Here is a 19231-nt window from a genome sequence, read left to right as displayed (position 1 = left end):
CAGAGAAGTCCAGAAATAGCTCTGATTAAAACCTGAATGTTGCCTAATGTATGTGAGTCCAAAACTGGGCCTCAAATGGTAAAGCCAAACCCATCAGTGATTTAGCCCTCTGGATTAGGCACGCTGTAATCTCTGCATTGGTTTCAGATTATAAAGATTGAGATTGGATCTGAATCAATTTGTATGTGTGCCTGTCTTGCTGTATGTTTTCATGTGTTTGTTTGTTTGTGTGTGTGTGTGTGTGTATGGAGAGGGGAAGTAACTGGGAGCGTTTGCGTGAGTTTGTATAGGAGTGCAGTGCAAGTTTTGCACACAAATGGATTACGACGGCTCGTGCCAGACTTTACAGTGCTGCCCGGAGTGGCTGGAAGGCGGGAGTGTTAAGGCAGAGAAGGCCAGGCCTGAAAGGTACTCATTGTTCAGCACTTGAACCATGACTAACAAACACTATTGACTGCCACGTGAGATATCATAGAGCACTTTGGACTGTTTCACCAAGGGCTGGGCTGAGACAGTGTTGTACTGTGAATATTCAATGGGCCAGTGTGCCAGTGAACTCCATAGAGACATGGTTGAGTTGTCTGTCATTACAGTTGTGGGGGTAGAGTGTGTGTTAGGGAATGATGATGTTCCAAAACAAAGCCATTGTTTATCTTCCTTCTGATTTGACAACTTTTACTATTTCATACAGAACTGTCATACAATGACTGAAAACGAATGTCATATTACATTAAGCACATGACCTTTCAGTACTGAACAACAGCCTTCTTTGCTCAAAGTTCAAAAATTTCTAGATTTTCCATGTTGGTCCCGTAATAGCTCCATCCAGTTCTCCAGTTTCCACCTCATCAAGTTATTAGAGTGGGTCATAAAGCAGTGCTGGCCGGCTTTATGAGAATGGATTGTCAGGACATAAACACGTCTAATTATCAGTGACACTCCATTCACAGGCTCTTGACCTGGCCTGCGACTAATCTGATCTATTCAGGGGGCACTAATGCCATCTGCTACACACAGAAAGACGTGCACACATGCACACACAGAGGATTAGATACTGTAGACACACAAGATACACTGAACAAATAAACAAACAACAAACACTGAAAAGATTTTTTTTTTAAACATCAACTTTTTGTGCACATTTACTACAACAGACAGACATACAGGGTTGTGTTTTAAGATAAGGGGAATAGGGATATTTGGCCAGTACAGGGACTTCAGTTTCCCAAGGTAAGTGCAGGTAAGGTAAGTGCAGCACAAGGAAAATCAAATCCCACAAAGTATTAGTGAGGAATCACTTACTAAATCATGTGCTCTGTCATTATTCCTTAGTATTTGTGATGTAAACCATGATGAGCTATGAATGACTGCTATAAAGTTTACTGGCTGCTGAATTGACCTTTTCTGTTGTGACATTTTCTTTTCATCAATCATAATCATAACTCATCATAATCATAACTGATATTTGACATTGAGATTACGTTTTTTTTCTTGAGGTTTGAAGGTGTAGTGCTATTGGTCGGAATGAGAAAAACATGTCTTGACAATTTGACAAACAAGAACTTCTTGACAAGAACTTCTGTCTTCTTGACAGTTCTTGACAAACAAGAACTTCATAGCCGAGAGGTACAGTGCAGAGTAATTATCTGAACGAAAATAGTGTGGAACAGTGGGGGTTGGTGGAGCTTGAACAGAAGTTCATCAAAGCCAAAAAGGAGATTGGGCTATTATATCATCCCTGTCTGGGTTGAGTGAGGGTAGTGCTGGTTGGTTGGGGTTCAGGGTGGGGGTCCTAGCCTGCTAATCACCATGCACTCTCAGTAGCAGATGGTGCTGGTCTGTGTGTGTGTGTGTGTGTATGGGGGGGGGGGGTGCTTAGGGTGTCATTGTCACTGCTGGTCACAGCAGACTGACTACCAACCAATCAGCCTCTTTGTGAAGAAAAAAAAACATGCACATATAAAATCTCTTTATTGGTCAAATCCTACAATGCTCTGTTCTGGGAACCAATGAATATCTGTTTAGATACAGAGTGAGATGAAGCCTTTTAAACACAATAACAGGAAATCAACTGCAAGAGATGGTTAAATGATGGACAAATCGATCGAAAGGGAGAACAATCATAAAAAGGCTGACATACTACTGTGAGTGCATCTACAGCAGTTGCTTCCTCAAATTCTTATTCAGTGCGTTGATGCACACATAAACGTTCAAATGGAACTCAAATTACAAATGACCCAACTGTCTGACTCGGACAATGTAAGTGAAGAGGCCCAGAGACACCACAGCACAGACAACGGTGGTTGGTACCCCTCACCTTACTTCACAAGCCCCAGTCCTCTCCACTGAGATTAGGATTAGTAATTGGCCTGGTCCCTCCTGGGTTCACTGGCTGGAGGTCTGGCACCAAAATGCTAATCCAAGCAGTGCCATGTTAAAGCCATTAGCCTAGCAGTTAGCCCTGCGCCATCTGCACTGAGCTGATTACGGCTAATGAGCGAAAGCCTGGCCAATTGGGGTGGCTTTGTTCTCTGAACGAAGGAAAACAGGAAGGGGAGGGGCTGTGCATGTGCGTGTGTGCAGGATGGGGGCATCATCTCTGTCATGTTGTCCCAGTCCCAGGGAAGAATGAGCCAACTGATTCAGGGGGTGACCTCTGACCCCTAACTAAATAGAGACGAGCATTGGGGTGAGGAAAGGGAAAGGGGGGGTCACACACCTGCCCCTAAAACTAGCAACGGGACAGCTGGACCCATTTTATTGGTCAATTATAAACATATCGTCACATTGTTTTATGCAGAATATACAACGTTAACCTAGTATGGACACATGATTTGGTGGACTAATAACATGGCTGCTATGGTTTTAGAAAATACAGCAACACAAATATTTGTTATTTGAAAAGTAATTGGGTGATTAATGACACATTGTATCAAGGCTCTGCAGACCATAGGTGGTGCGGTGTTAATGCCAGATTACTCTAAACAACAATTTAGAAAAGGATCAAATTGTCTTATCTCATGAGACGGGATTTGGTGAGTAAAACATATATGACATCTAGTGGCAATGACTGGAGGTGCAAAAACTTAAAGCTAAAAAGGTAAAACTATGCTGTTAACAATTTAAATTAATTTAGCATCAGATACAAAGTACATATGAATACATTACCTTGATTTAAGTCATGTTACATGGCTGGCAAACATTTATATATATATATGTATATTTACAATACAGTATTAATCTGCAGAGGTGGATAAATAACTCAAACCCTCTCTGTTTCCATTACATCTATTCCAGTGTCTAATAAAAAATAATGTTATCATTGTAGAAGAATGCATTACTGACAGCAGTCTAGTTCCAAGTTCTATATTTTCACAGTTTTGGACACAGTCTAGACAAGTAAAAAGTCCAGTATAAACATCCGCTAAGATACTTGAATTCCAGTTGGACTATATCATCAGGATAGATGGTAGCCTGTGTTAAAATAAAACTGAGTCATTGGAATAACAGCTCTGGGCAAAGCCTTGAGAGGAAATTCCTGTGCAGCTCTGAGGCTTTTCCTGGTTGGCAAAGCCAGTTCCTGTGCAGACATCCCATAATAAGGCACAGAGAAAGATAACAAGGGTAAGTAAAACGTGCACTCTGTGGCCTGCATTTGTATGCATGCCTGGTGTATGCATTTATTTTGTTGACCAATTAATTTAAACATGTTATTTTGTATTTATTGTTAAACAATAAAATACACAGTAAGATCCAGCAAACAATTATCTACAGACAGTGCAAATGTACTGTACATTATTAGTATACTGCACAAGGACAAAAGTACATCTTTCATCTTCCCTACACCCAGCTTTGTTTATATACACCTTCTTTTACTTTTTTTTTTTTTACACCTTACTTCCAAGAAGCGAATACCATTGTATGTCCAGCTGTACACTGTCCTACGGGACAGTTAACCATTACAGTTGGGAGGACTAGAAGGAAGTTAGAGGCCAGGGTCCTGGGGTCCCTAGTTATCATAGTGGTATTCAAGTATCCATATCAGAGTCGACTCATCTGTCAATTTTGAACTAAGGGAAAGTTTCAGTCTATTTTCACTGACTGTCGTTATTATTAATCTATTATCAATGGCTTCTGCTCAATGAGTCGCGGCTGCAACTATGGCGTCTGCAACAAACTGCACTTCCATTGCGCGCACCATCCCTCGTGAAGACATTGACCATCACATTCTACAGTGGCATTATGGGATATCAAAGTCCTCCGGCGGCGCGGTGCCGCCATGTCTCCAAGAGAGAAGCGGTTCATAGCGCTTATCTCTCTTGTGTTCTGTGCTATCGCAATATTCTGTCTAGCTCTCTATTATATTCCAACCTTTCTATACATAACTTTAATACTTGGAACCTGTTGCGTTGCCTGTTATTATCACGCCGGAGAATCCCTATACGCTCGGTTGGGCCCTCATCCACGCCGTGGACTGACTATTCCGCCTGCGCTTCGACGCTGGTTTCCCGGAAGGACAGCAAACGGAGTACCAACCCCTGAACGACTCAGAAGTCGACCCATAAAGGGGGATATTAGGGGTGCGGTAGCATTTACCGGCCAAAGACGTTTAGAGACTACTATTTTTCGTAGAGACACGGCACAAAGTGACTCATTACTGTTCAGTCCAAGGGATATACTCATGGGAAGTTACATTGGGAAAGCAGAAAGTCCTCCCGCTGTTGTGGGGAGGCCCAGAGCCGATGGAAGTTTCGAGGCTAACCCAAACGCCCGAGAGCAACTTCGTGAAAGATTGTCAAGACCTAACCATGCTGTCTATACGCCAAACAGAAGGCTGTCATTCGGGTAAACTTTATGCAATTATTTTGCTAAGCTATCTAACGTTATTTACATCGTGGTTAGCTTTAAAATGAGCTAGCTAACAAAGTGCAAATGGTTGTAGCTAGTCGGTTGGCTAACTGTTTGTTAGCCAGCTGACCAGTCCACCGCTTGTAAACATCATAAAGTGGTAACGATGTGTCTAGAATTACTTTGAAAAATGGTTTCCGGATGGTCTTTCGATGTGAATTGCTTAAAGTTCAAAGTAACAGTTAGTGTGATGAAGGATCGTTGTGATGGATTGAAGTGACATGCTTCGCCGCTTGAGAAGTGTCCAAGCATTCCCTCCAAGATTTGAAAATGTGGGAGTTCCCAGTGTCAGTGGGTTCCACACTCCAAACCCCGTACATATTTATAAGTCCCGTGGGAGATCATTTTAGTCCTTTTTAAATGGATACCTCGCACGCGGTTGATTTTGATTCTTAGGTCTAACTAATATAGCTATACATAATACTAGCGGTGCCGCTATTGAGTGTTGTGTATAGGTTCAGTTCACTTATTAAACTTGGGATTAAGGCCCATGTTAACATGGTGTTTACTACAGATCCGTCATAAACATTGAACGTCTTGTAATTGATCGTTTTATATTTATTTTGAGTATAACTTTGTAATGGTTGTCAGAGCAATAGTAGATGTTATATTGACTTATAAATTGCAATTTATAATTTATATTATATTATTGCAATTTATTATTTTTATTATATTTAATGCATGTCCAGTTTTTGTGGACCGTTGACCTACGTTAGACAACCTCTTAACTTGTCACTTAAAAGAAAGTATTGTCCCTCCAAACCATTCAAGGCATGTTGTTCTCAAGTGTTAATGAGCCAACACATATGTAGTCTGGTACACTGTGTAACACCACATCTTCAACCGTTTTTTGCCACTGTGCTTGTACAGAGAACCCCTGAACAACATGGGCAAGTTCACCATCACCCCCCAGCGCCACTACCCTCTCCAACAGACGGGCACCTCTTCCCTAGGCATCCTTCCCCCAGCCCAGTGGGACGGCTTTAGGAAGAAGAACATTCTCACCCCCCGCAACTCGTCGGCGATCCACAGCCCAGTCACGGTGAAGATCGCCAGGCCAGATCATCACTCGACCAGGTCCCCTTTGTAAGTCTAAATGTCACATCCCTCTCGTCCATTCGACGGTTCCATAGTCATCCATCACTGTTCCATGTCATTTCCTTCAAAAGGAAATGTTTCGCAAAAAATTCTATAAAATACAAGCATCGTGTGACATAATCAATTGCTGATCTTTTGGATTTTGAACGCTCGCATTGAGTTCAGTTGTGTAAAGATATACCGTAGTACCAGTTTGAAAGGTTGACTAACCTTCCATGTCCCCCGCCGATTGTGCCTGTTTGCTCTGCAGTTACGACCACCTGAACTCCCCCGGAGTCCTGGGGTCTCCGGCCCCGGCCGCTCCCGCGGACCCCTGCTCTAGGGAGACCGTGTTGAGCGTGCTGAAAGAGAGCCGCAAGAGAGAGGTCGAGGAGGACGATGAGAGGAGTTTCGTCGGAGGACAGAAAAGCAAAAGGAGGTGCGGATTCCATTCGCAGCGTGTGAAGCTATTGGAGGAGGACTAATGCTTCAGGTCAGAGCTACCCGTTGTATAGACAAGGGGAAGGCTAAACGGTTGTTTTTTTTCCCTTCTTCTCTTGTTTCCCCCCCCCCAGACGCAACGACAGCGGTGGGAGTGCTCAGTCTGCGTTTGAGCCATTGCTGCCCAACGGGGCTCCATCCCAGATGATCCCTAAGTAAGTATAGGAGGCGAAACGCCAGACCTGTCTGCATCCACATTCATCCTTTCCTTCAAGGGGCCTCCATTTTCATTTTCTCCAACTTGTAATCTGCTTTGGGGGTCGTTTGTATTGGATTTTGATGTATTTTCTCCCTTCTCGTCTCCCAGGCCGGGGAATCTGAAACGAGGTATCGCCGCTGCGACGGCGGAGGACTCCATCATGAAGAGGTCCCGGACGTCCTCCATCAGCTCTGTGAACTGCGGCCAGGCCCCCAGCGGGACCCTGGGCTCGGCCCGCAACCCCATCCGCAGCTCCTACAGCTCCTCGCAGGGCGTGGCTCAGGTAAAGCAGCCGCGGCGCTAACACGATACAGTTGACTTTGACGTAGACCGACGTCCAGCAGGCTTTTGCAGGGCCTGAGGATATAGTCAGACTTTTAGTAGATGTGTCTGGTTAGTGTTAGGTTGAACTCTTGAGATTTTGGCAGTCAGGGGATGTGTGTGGGGGGGGTTGGGGTGTGCTGAAAGTGTTGCCTGCGTCCTCGTGTCGTCTTCACGTCTTGTCTTGGTGTCGTTTTGCTCAGGGGAAGAAGACCTCCACCCGCAGCCTGTCTCCTCTCTCCAGCCCGGGGTCGTCCCGCTCGCAGACGCCAGAGAGAGCCTCGAAAAAACCCAGGTGCCCCACCCAAACCTGCCTCTGCCGGCCGGCCTCCCTCCCTGCACATTTCATTCCACGTCCTTATCTGGCTTTGAACGATTCGCATTGAAGTGAATGAGTGCTTGTTCTCGGGGTCCTGAGCGATAGCCCTGGCGGATGTCCGCTTCACACAGTGCCCGTGATGCAGTGCCCATGATGTAGTGCCCGTGATGGATTTCGGAAATCGATTGACAAATTATTATTATTATAATCTCCAGCACTTATTTTTTTAACTCAAGCAATCATCAATGGTCAATTTAATTTGAATGCAATTCACTCTGCTAGTTGTCAGACCATGGTTGGAAGTCAACAAGGATACCTCTTTATTTGATCAGGCAGGTTGATTTACGAACGGGATGTCCTCTTCTCATTAGGGAGGACGAGATCTGCTCTCCCAGCTCAGCATCCTCAGTCAGATCGGACAAGACGGCCACAGATTCAGCCCCAGTCACTGGTAAAACTCGAGCACCGTCTATTTTCAAACATCTCATTTTTTTCTGGATGAAACGAGGGCGACGATTTCGGGGAAGGCGAAGGATGCTGTAAATGGTCTAACAGGGGGGTGTTCTACAGGGAAGTTGACTCCGGCTCCTGAGGCCCCGCCCACGGCGTCGTCCTCCGACTCGGCCGGAAGCGGGAGGAGGAAACGGAAGATTCAGCTGGTGTCCAGTAGGAGAGGAGACCACATCTCATTGGTGAGCGGGGGACACACACACTAATAACAGCACTGCATTCACGCTAATTACATTGAACCGAGTCTGTGAAATATGATTATTTTGGGAATGAGTGGAAGTGTCTCTGTTTGGGCTGTGGGGGGGAAAAAATGTATAAGATGGCGTGAGGTTTTCCTTTTATTGATGATTTGGTTTGGTTGATATTCCTGGTTTCCCAAGCCCCCACCTCCTGAGCTGGGCTACACCATCACTGTGAAAGACCTGGACCAGGAGAAAAGGGCCGCTCTCAGCCAGATCCAGAAGGTTCTGGAAGAGCCAGGTGAGTAATCTGATTATCTTATTTAAATTATGAAATGATCTATAACCATTTAAACCAATCAATTTGAGTAGTGATATTAAGAAATTATACATCGGTTTGTCCATTGAGTAGTTCTGATTCTCTTATTTAATCCCCATATGCATTATGAAATTATCTATAACCATTTAAACCACTGGGTCATTTTGAGTAATGATATTAAGAAATTATACATCGGTTTGTCCATTGAGTAGTTCTGATTCTCTTATTTAATCCCCATATGCATTATGAAATTATCTATAACCATTTAAACCACTGGGTCATTTTGAGTAATGATATTAAGAAATTATACATCGGTTTGTCTATTCAATTATGTATTCAAACAGACAATAGACCATTATGACCCTGTATTAGGGTTCTACAGGTACGGCTTACATTAGCTCTTGTTTCTCCTCACAAATATCCCTAATTCCTAATAAATGCAAATGACCTATTAACAAGTTTAACAGTAGTGTAATGGTTTGAGGTTTGTTTATTACCTTGCCTTGGTGGCTTGCAGTCCTTAATTCAACCAAGTATTGCATATATTGCCATAGTAATTAAGAGCGGTCATTACGTTTGTTGTGTGTAGATAGGTGGGATAGAAACATAATTGAAATCAGGGTGTGTAGAGGTTGAAAAAACGTGGAAAATGTTCTTATGTTTCTAAAGGCATTGTGTACGCGCTTGGCCAACGTCACGCCAAATCCAGGCACGTAAATCCACCTGCCCGGTAAGCAAAGGGCGATCTGACTTTTGCTCTTATTTGCTTCCTCAGCTCCAGAACCAGAGAAGCCATCGCCTGCCCCGGCCGTCAGCGCCCTGGCCCAGCTCTCCTCGTCGACCAACACCACTCCCACACTGAGCAGCCTCCTGGCGGCCCCGCTGCCCACAGAGTCAGCCCCGGCGGCCCCGATCCCCGTCATCAACCTGGACCCCGCCCCTGTAACCACTGGCAGCACCACACCAGCCACCACAGCGGCCCCCGCTCCCGCCTCCAACCCCCTGCTGGAGTCTCTGAAGATGATGAGGGGGAACGCCGCAGCCAGCGCTGCCTCCACCGCTGCCTCAACCACTGCCTCAACCACTGCCTCCGCCTCAGGTATGCCCCCCCCTCACCTTTTGTTTTCATCGCTCGTTAAAAGTCAGGTCCACTTCGCGTTTCATTTGACGGTGTTTCTGAAGGTATAACTCACTGTTTCCGAAGGGATAACTCTCTGTTTTCTCGTGCTGTTTCCCCCCCCCCCCCCCCCCTTAGCTGTCTCCGTGGCGACGTCGGGGATGATGCCCGCAGACTCCGGTGGCTCCGCCTTGAAGCGGAGCTCCACCATGACTACCCCCCTCTCCGTGTCGACCCCAGTATCCCTCTCCCAGCCCACCGCGTTCCCCATCGGCCAGCCGGCCGGCACCTTGGCCTCCGCCTTCACCCAGGTCCTGGGCCAAGCCACCAAGGCCCCCACCACTATCCCCACCCTGGGTGGGTCCGCTCTCTTCAGCCTCACCAGCCCACTAGCTTCCACTGCCTCTACAACAGCATCCACCACCACCCCAGCCGCTACGACAGAAACTGCCGGAAGCACCAATCCGCTCATGGCCTCCGTGTTCAAGCCCGTCTTTGGGGCCCCGCCCACCACCGCAGCCCCGCCCACCTCGGCCCCGGGAAGCCAGCCCGCCGCCGCCGCCCCCACCTTCAAGCCCCTCTTTGGAAGTGCCACCTCCAGCAGTGCATTTGGGCAGTCCCTCTCCAAGACCACCATGGCGGCCCCCTCCCCGGCCCCGCAGCTGTTCGGCGGGCTTTCCAACAGCACGGCCGGGCTCCCGGCCGCCGAGCCGGCCGCCCAGCCGCCGTTGGCGGCAAAGTCGCTGTTCGGAAACTGGAGCGCGGCGCCCCCGACGACCGCCCCCTCGGCCGTCACGCCCGCCCCCTCCGCGGGGGGGAGCGGCTTCCAGTTTGGCGCGGCGGCGGCTGCCACGGCGGCTCCCGCTCCCAGCTCCACGGCGACCACCTCCGGCGGTAACAGCGCCTTCACGTTTGGCACCATGACCACGGCCTCCTCCGCTACCATGCAGCCTGCCCCCCCGGCCCAGGCCAAGCCCCAGGGAGGATTCACGTTTGGCCAGGCTGCGTCCAGCCAGGGCTCCGCCCCAGGGACCTTTGGCGGTTTCGGCATGGGCAGCGTCGGCGCAACAACCGCTAGCGCCGCCGCTGCGCCGCCGCCGGCGACTCAGTCCTCCTTTGCGTTCGGGAAGCCGTCGTTCGACACGGCTTCCGCTGCCGCGTTCCCAAGCACGACTCAGGCCCCCGGGGCCACGGGAAAGCCGTTTGCGTTCGGGTCGAGCGCGGCCAGGGCCCCTCCGGCGTCCGCCCCCCCTCCCTTCGCCTTCGGGGGAGGAGCCGCTAGCACGGTGGCCCCTGCCTTCGGGGGAGGAGCCTCTACTACAGCGGCCTCAGCTTTCGGGGGAGGAGCCTCTACTACAGCGGCTTCAGCCTTCGGGGGAGAAGCCGCTACCACAGCGGCCTCAGCTTTCGGGGGAGGAGCCACTAGCACGGCGGCCTCAGCCTTCGGGGGAGGAGCCCCTACCACGGCGGCCTCTACCTTCGGATCCTCCGCCAAGCCGGCATTTGGAAGCGGTTCCACCGGCTTTGCATTCGGCAGCACCACAACCCCCTCGGCCGCCGCCGCCCCACCTGCCTTCGGCTCGGCCACCCAGACTGCCGGCGCGTTGCTCCCTCCCCCCGCCTCCACCTTCACCTTCGGCGGTGGGCTGCTGCAGCACAATCCAGCCACTCCAGCCCAGCCCGCCAGCGGCGGATTCAATTTTGGCGCGGCCATTTCAGGCAGTCAGTTTGGAAGCCCTATTCCAAACAACCCCACCACACAGACGCCGGGCTTCAACTTTGGCTCAGCGGCTGCTAAGGACATGCCTGCCTTCGGTGAGTAGGCTGGATATTCTGTCTGTCTGTCTCTGTCTGTCTCACTGAGACAATGGTCTCAGAGAGACCCATGATATTAGGCAATATCTCACGGAAACCAAGAGACTACATGTCGAAATAGTATCAATTCATGTCATTTGTCATTTGTTCCCTGCTTGTTTTGGTTCATCACGGTGCCTCTGCTGAACACGCGTGTCATTTGTTGTGCAGGGACATCCACTCCTGCTTTCGGCCAGAGTGCAGCTCCAGGGCCCATTCCGTTTGGAACCCCAGGAACCCCCGTGCAAGGCTTCAACACACCGTCACCTTTTGGTAAATATCCCCCAACCACGACGTCCACACCTGGGTTAGGCTTCCAAAACGTCCCCTTAAAAAAGAGTCAGTTTCGTAAATTGAACCACAACGACCACATTTAGCGTCCAGGTATCTCACTGTGAGGCGTCGTGTCTCTTCTAAACCATTGTGACCCTGTGTCCAGGCTCCCCGTCGACCCCCTCCTTCTCCATCGGAGCAGGCTCCAAGCCCTCGGGGGCGCGGCAGAGGCTGCAGGCCCGGAGACAGCACCCCAGGAAGAAGTAACCTAGAGCAGACACACACGGGGAGGGGAGAGACCACCCTTCGCCCATCCGTCATGGCTGTGGACCCACGTCGACATTCAGAGAAACTGAACTGCTGCTGCCGCTATGGTTAATATAGCGAATATGGCTTTCCCCCATCACCGAACCCCCCCCTCCCCCTGCGACAGCCCGGGCTGGCCGAATGTGTGGTACAGCGCTAGCAAGAGTGAGACCCCCCCCCCCCCCCTTCTCCCAGCCCCCCCCCCCCCTGCACTCTACTGACAATATAGCGGTTGTCACAAGGAAGGAAAGAAGAGGATAGGAGACTGAACGATACCATGTATTATACTTGAAAAGAGAGACAAAACAAACAATTGCGATGATTTGACGAACGCAAAAGCATATCCAAACAAAAGGACTCTTCCCAGCTTGACGGGACTCCCTTGTCGTGATCTGAGCAAAAAGGAGAGGGGGGGGGGGGGGGGGGGGGGGTACCGATCGATTCGAAAGTCCCACCCAAGGAGCTAGAACATCCAGGCTTCAGTGTTTTTATTTTTGTAGGTTACCAAGATGTATCAGGGCTGAACATAAACGTGTTCTCTGGCGAAAAATGCCCATCGTCACAAACAGGGCTCGTGTACAATTCAATTGGTCACAAACCCCATCCTCGACACACAATGTAGCCAACATGTGCAAGAGCCGTCTTAAAAAGGAAAAGTCTAGTTCACTTTATGGATGGGAAGTTTTTTTTTTTAACATTTATATTAGAATTTTCTTTCCAAATGGTAGTGTATTCCTCATTCTTAATGATGCGTGTGTTTAATCTGCTCGTGGAAAGGAGACCGTTTCAGCGATATGTTGAAGGGCAACGAATAGAGGGGCCCTTGCGTCAGTGTCACATTGCGTTTGTTAAGCATTCCCTTGTTCAAACTTCCCTTGAGACTTGTTCAGCCTTAGTTTGTGTTGTTGTTTTGTTTTTGACCTTAATAGTAAAATAAGGCTAATGCAGTCCTTTTTTAATTTTGAACATGCTTTTCTGGACAATGTGAATGCCAGAGTTGCTGTTGTGGCGTCAGTGTAAATAGGCTACCTTGAGCATTGCACTGAAAAACCAAAGCCCATTTTTAAGCTTTGCCCCGTGAAAAGTCTCCTACCACCAAATTCAGTTTTGTGATATGTACCAGACTACCTCTCTGCCCTCCATCCCCGCACTCTCAATCTTCCCCCACATCCTAAAAATAGGTCGCTTTCATGACAGATCTTGGCAATATTGGCTTGTAGATTTTTTTTTTTTTTTTACAATGGGATATAACCAAGCTTGAAAGGCTGACCGCTTAAGTATTTCCCTCCAGCTTCCACCTAGTCCATACTCCATCAAAGTTGCAACAGATGTGTGTGTGTGTGTGTGATCCATAAAAGGTGTCAAATCCTTGTCCTACAGCTTCACACATATGCAGGCAAATTTCCACCCATTTGCAACAGATGTGTGTATGTGTGTGATCCATAAAAGGTGTCAAATCCTTGTCCTACAACTTCACACATATGCAGGCAAATTTCCACCCAGCAACGAAGCAACGCATTCAACCATCAAACTGTGTTGCTAGATATATTGACTGATATGACATATTTTCAAGGCCATTATATACCGCATAGTATGTCCAGATTCCCTGCCACACACACACACACCCCCGCCCCCCTGCAACATTCGATCACCATGCCTTACAAAGGCAAGCAAACACGATAGCCCAACTGCCATCTGTATACTCAAACCAGACAAAGATGAGCGCACCTGTTTAAAATGAGCTCAGCTTGGATATCCACTTATGCATTGAACATACTGTAGTACATGATTGTACTACTGTACCCCCCCCCCCCCCTCCCCCCAGGTTCTGTCTTGTGTATATGCTTGCCACTATATTTGCCTTGGTGAGTCTGGCTTGGAGGAAAAGTTGTGATTGGCGGCATATTGGTAGTGCCGGACATGGTTTTACCTGCATGCTGACCGGGGGGCTAGGTTAGGAGAATTTGTGGGTGGTGGGGGGGGACTGGGTCTGGAGTTTTGTTTAACAAGTTCTTGACAAACTGTATGACGATACAAGTGAATTGTTCCAATTTTACCAAGTAGGGGAGGTTGTTATTGTCATTTAATGCTGGATTGAAAACTCAGGACTAAAGGAATTGAAGGGGGAAATTGTCTTCTTTTCAAGTGAAACCGACCCTTCAGTCGAGCGGTTTCTCGTTTTACTAACCATGTAGGTTATTTATGTAAGATACCTCGGAAATTAAGAAGTGTTCAGCCCCTCATGGAGACGTTTTTGAACTCTTACTTTTAGTAAGGATCATCTCTTCTGGTCGAGCCAGGTAGTGATTGTGAGAAGTGTGAATGTGTGTGTGCAGGGCCTGATTTGGCTGAATAGTGGCAACAGATGCTAAAACGGAGTAAAAAGGGGAGGGGGGGGGGGCCAAGGGGAAATGCGCACAGACTTTATTTTTGTATTTAAGCAGGTTGCCTTTTAGAATTCCTTCAAGCTTGGCTCACTGAGGCATTGGTCTTTAGTTAGTTGTGAATGACTTTTTTCTAATTCGTTAAGTTTTCTTCAACCTACTGCATTGGTGGAATAAAATTGTCTATAAAAGTTTCCCTTTGTAAGAGTTCACTTCTTTTATACGAGAGAGCACTAGGTCTGCAACTGTGAGTGTACTGTATGTGAATGCTGTCTTATTGTGTACAGTACAAGCCTAATGAGCATGTCAATTGTGTTGCTTATAGAGACTTTTTGGTGACTTCATATGTAAGTGTGCGTGTGAGAGTTTAGGCAAATTAATTTGTCAGTTGTGGTACATTTGAGTTCCTTGTCCATTCTGTTTATATATATATATATATGCACCACAATTCCAAAATGTAACTTTTTTATTCATTTTATTTTCGTTACATTTCAACATCCCTTTAAAATAAGAACTCGTCACTGTCCAGTTTAATCACTGGGAATGTCTGCCACGAGATTATTGGTGGGAAAGTCTCATGCTAGAGGCTCATTGTGTTGTGATATTTGATTTGCTTGTGCATCCACTGAACACTGAAGGAACCTGGTTTAGATATACATGGTGACGGCAGTGTAAACTAACTTTCAAATTGGTTCGGGAATCCTCAATCGATGTGGGCGTCATAGACTTGCACAACTAAAAAAGCACAAAACAAAGAATGTAGTCGTAGTCATTGGGTTCGAATCAAAACAAATCGAGTGTGCTTATGCCCATTTGTACAACGACTAATGAACACGTGTACTTCATGTCAAACCTTCTTATTTAAGCCTCATGTTCATGTGTTTTCAAGACGTTTTGAGCTTTGATTGTGGCTATACTGTACAGTATGGACGAAGGATGTCAGCTCGTGTTTTGTTCGAATGTTACAGAAGGGGCACCAAATGGCTGAAATGTAGATTTGGTTTTGTTGCAGCGGGGTTCAAAGAGCTGGATGTCTTAAGTTATGAGTGTTTGCGAGTGCTGTAGCTAGCTGGTGTGGCTATATTCTCTTATTTAGGAATGTTGTGAGTGTGTGTGTACGCAGATTGTTTTGTAATAAGAGGTGCTTTCCCTTAAGAGGACGGGAAAGGCGTGCGTGTGCAGACCTGGATGTATTGTGTAATGGCCTCCCTTTCTGCTCATGAAATGTACCTTGTTTTGAATAAATATGTGATGACTATATCTCAGGCATTTTGTGCATTCACTCGAGCCATTTTTCAACAGTAGTTTGGTGGCAGGGCCTTGGTTTTAAATGTTTATTCGAGACATGGGCAAGACATGATGCGTACATTGAGAAGTCCAACTGAGGTAACGAGGGCTAATTGATGCGACAGAAGGATTTGAAAACGTCGACAGAACCGTGGTTGTATTGCTGTGTCTGGTAGCGTACCCTAGCAGATAAGTTATCACTCAACTTTAGTCTTCTTTTTCTTTTTTTTGGTCTTCTTTCTTGCTGAGCAGTTTGTCTGCATATCTGTAGGTTCAAGTTCCTCGATGATGGGCTTTTCAGCACCTGGATTCCCCTCATCGAGTGGCAAACTTGAACTTGACTCGGTGACTGGGAGACTGGGGAAAATGCAAGGTGTTTAACGACAGCCTACAGAATAGCCGATACATCAAGCAAGTCATTCAAACTGATGAATCCCTGTAAGTAAAAGAAACTCACATTGTTGGGGTGACCTGGACTTTGCTCTCAGCCGTGTGCCTCTCCAGCAGAGCCACAAAGAAGCCGTGGGTGTGCGTCTTGGCAACGCTCGCTCGCAGGCACTGGGTCAGAGGGGCCAGGCCGCGCTCTGGCCACTGCGGAAGCACCGACACCAGCCTGCAGGGCAAGACGGTTTCACTGAGCATCTCGTCTTCATCTCGTCATCGTCTCACTTCAACAGTTAAATGTATGTTTGTAAAACGAGTTTGACTGATGCAAATGGTACTCTTTGGCTACTTGGCAATTACACTTTATGGGAAGAACTTTTCTCCTAAGTTTGCACACCAATAGTATAAGTGCAGATGTGTAAACACTTTGAGGCTGGTTGAAAACATACCCAACACTGGATTTCATGAAAAACACAACAAAAATAATTCTTTTTTTTTTTTTTTAAGGGTCTTAACAGATGAACGTGTTTCTCCCCCCCCCCCACCTGAAGCCAGGGTTGTCCTGCAGACAGGCGGACACCACCTGCTCGTTCTCCTCAGTGTGGACGGAGCAGGTGGAGTAGGCGAGGCGCTGCAGGCGTGGGAAACGCAGGGCGTGGTTCAGACAGCGCAGCTGGAAGGCTGCTAGGGCCTGCAGACGCTTGTCCTGTGCCGTCTGGGACGAAGCCTCGTTCTTCAAAGAGACCATTCCTGTATGAGCACAGACACACACACCCCTCAAGACACGACTAGCAAATACTGTAAAATAAAATGGAGGATGTCGACAGGTTTAAGAGTATTATAGACCTACACTTTCAAACTGACTCAACGCTAGTTGTCTGCGAGAACGGTCATAGCGTTTATACCTGATCCACTACACGATGGGTCCAGTAGAATGTACTGAACATCTTTATACAGGGGGCTGTGCGGGTCCACCTTTAAGAAGTCCTCATTGGCCAGCTGCTGACATGTGACTCCTGCACGAAGCAGGAGCGTCGACATCGTGGACAGGCGCTTGGCATCCAGGTCGAAGGCAAACAGTTTCCTGGAGCAAAGACAAGTCCAGACAGCTGTCAGAAAATGGAACAGTGATTTATTGTGCATGTGTACTATTCTGCCATTGTCTCATGAAATGTGTTTAAGTGCACGTGAACTTCACCCTGTGTTGTTCATGATGGCAGCAAGGTGGCTTGTTTTATTCCCAGGGGCGGCACAAGCGTCGAGGACGTGGCTGCCAGCGGGAGGTTTCAGGAGGTACGCTGGAAGACAGCTTGCCTGTCACAACATAAAAAGCTGACATTGAAAGATGGCCATTTTAGCCCAGTAGTCTGCATTTTGGGCCATCCAAGTAATTACATATTTATCTAAGGAGCATTATTTACGAGTAAACAAGTTATTAATGATGACCTGAGGAAATAGGCTGATGAAGCATAATTATTTTCCAAGTCCTCACCTTATCCTGCAGTATGATGTGACCAGCTTTGTACAGATAATGGTCGTGGAAATCTGTTTTGGCTGCAAAAACTAACAGGTCTGACAGATGCAGATCACCTACAAAGGTTTTGCCTCTCAGGGTGGTCAAGTCCTCAAGCCTGAAAATACAGTACAACCATTAATATGTGAATTAAAAAACGAACGACATGACTCACATACACACAGTGGAGGCACAAGAGAATCCAAGGACCACTCACTAACCTGTAGGCTTGACCATGGTAAGCAAAGCCCTCCCTCTTGAAATAGTCGACGACGTCTTCCACTTTCGTCTTCAGCGTGTTCACTCGCACATACCTTGGGAGCTCGTCGCCTGACGTCAGAAAAGTTGTAAAGCAGTTGACTGCACGTCGGAACTGTCATCAGTGACAGCACAGTGCACACGTGTGCGTGATATGATTCGGCATTGCAGATCAGGCCGTCTGATGGTAGTTCACCAAATCAAATGTATTTGTATAGGCCTTTTTACACGCAAGCATGTCACAGAGGGCTTCACATACGCCCATTGGACTGCCCCTCAACCAACCTCAACCCTCAAGGAAGACAAGGAAAAACTCCCAGAAACATTTTTGAAGAAACTTTGGGAGGAGCAATTCAGAGAGGGATCCCCTCCTCCAGAGACGGTTGGTAAGAGAGAGGAGCAGAACACAAGCTAAACATAGTCATACAGTGTCAATGGGTTTTGAAACACCAAAATCCATTGTTCACCACCTACCTTCGGGGTTCTGTACCGCGATGGGGAGCAGGTCCTGGTTTCGGCTGACCTTCTTCTTGATCTTCATACGAGCCAGGGCCGCGTGCAATGCGGAGCGATGCTTCATCAGCACCACCTTCCAGCCACCGCCACATTTAAGCCCTTGGCCAATCAGCAAGTCATACACCAACACCTGTGGTTAATGAGCAGTGAAACAAAAACATGAGGTGAGTGACAACACCAGTGGTTCCCAACCCTCCTCCTCAGGGAATGCCCGTCCTGCATGTTTTAGATGTTTCCCTGCTCCAACACCTGATTCAAATGAATGGTCATAAGCAGGCTTCTGCGGAGCTGAATAACGAACCATTAATTAGAATCAGGTGTGTTGGAGCAGGGAAACATCTCAAACATGCAGGACAGGTGTTCCCTGAGGAAGAGGGGGTTTGAAACCACTGGACTACACAAACGATAACAGCAGTGCAATACAACACTTTCACAGAGACCTTAATACATGACAGTAGATTCAGAATCATTTTACCTTTGCCAGATTCATTTTGAGTTTGGTCTTTTTGAGGAGCTGAGTGGAGTCGATAATTTCTTGGAGGACAGATGAGAACTTTTGTGTCTCACAAACCAGGGCAAAGAGCTGCTTGATATTCTGGCGAAAAAGGTGTATCATTAAAGGTCCATGTCAACAGGGGCTAGCAGTCTGTGACTGTATTTCTGTTGTATGTGGGTTAGTTTGTTTTCCCCACAGTTTCTGCTCTCGTTGTAGAGATAGCTACGCATGCTGGGCAGTAAATGTTAGCTTGTTAGCTAGCATGCTAAATGTTATGATGATCCTTACCTGGAATTTACTGTCGTAAACCAGCGTCTTTACAGTACCCTTCTTCCTTTCCACTTTTTCGAGAATCTCGGAAGCATTTTTGTACAACGCCATGGCTTAGTAATAAGCACACAGCCAGTAGTATACAGGACTAATGTTCTAAAATATACCACAGCAGTCTAACAATATTTCCACGACATCCACGTTTCCGTAGGATAAAAGTCTGCTTTACGTCCTGCTGAA

The 19231-nt window shown here is 47.4% G+C and overlaps 2 protein-coding genes across 4 annotated transcripts; one reads left to right on the top strand and one right to left on the bottom strand.

The window, feature by feature from the left end:
- Positions 1–4239: 4239 nt before the first annotated feature.
- Positions 4240–11934, top strand: pom121 (POM121 transmembrane nucleoporin). Of its 2 annotated transcripts, none has more exons than XM_047042949.1 (13): positions 4240–4845; positions 5779–5994; positions 6257–6424; positions 6561–6641; positions 6794–6968; positions 7210–7301; positions 7658–7776; positions 7896–8017; positions 8216–8315; positions 9109–9432; positions 9589–11265; positions 11476–11577; positions 11744–11934. In XM_047042949.1, exons 1-13 carry the CDS (start codon positions 4280–4282, stop codon positions 11842–11844), a joined length of 3843 nt encoding a protein of 1280 aa, XP_046898905.1. In that variant the 5' UTR covers positions 4240–4279; the 3' UTR covers positions 11845–11934. The 2 variants fall into 2 exon arrangements, with proteins under 2 accessions (XP_046898905.1, XP_046898906.1); XM_047042950.1 differs by having other exon boundaries at positions 4241–4845; positions 7697–7776.
- Positions 11935–14148: 2214 nt separating this feature from the next.
- On the bottom strand, positions 14149–19208 carry nsun5 (NOP2/Sun RNA methyltransferase 5). 2 transcript variants are annotated; one of them, XM_047042951.1, is made up of 10 exons: positions 19010–19207; positions 18701–18820; positions 18184–18355; positions 17673–17781; positions 17431–17569; positions 17137–17252; positions 16844–17022; positions 16484–16688; positions 16012–16167; positions 14149–15911 (listed from the first exon to the last, which is right to left on the bottom strand). In XM_047042951.1, the coding sequence occupies exons 1-10, from the start codon at positions 19100–19102 to the stop codon at positions 15752–15754; spliced, it is 1449 nt and encodes a 482-aa protein (XP_046898907.1). In that variant the 5' UTR covers positions 19103–19207; the 3' UTR covers positions 14149–15751. The 2 variants fall into 2 exon arrangements, with proteins under 2 accessions (XP_046898907.1, XP_046898908.1); XM_047042952.1 differs by having other exon boundaries at positions 15788–15903; positions 19010–19208.
- Positions 19209–19231: the final 23 nt, after the last annotated feature.

Source organism: Hypomesus transpacificus, chromosome 20, assembly GCF_021917145.1.
Source record: "Hypomesus transpacificus isolate Combined female chromosome 20, fHypTra1, whole genome shotgun sequence".
NCBI lineage: Eukaryota > Metazoa > Chordata > Actinopteri > Osmeriformes > Osmeridae > Hypomesus > Hypomesus transpacificus.
This window is presented reverse-complemented; position numbering and strand designations above follow the sequence as displayed.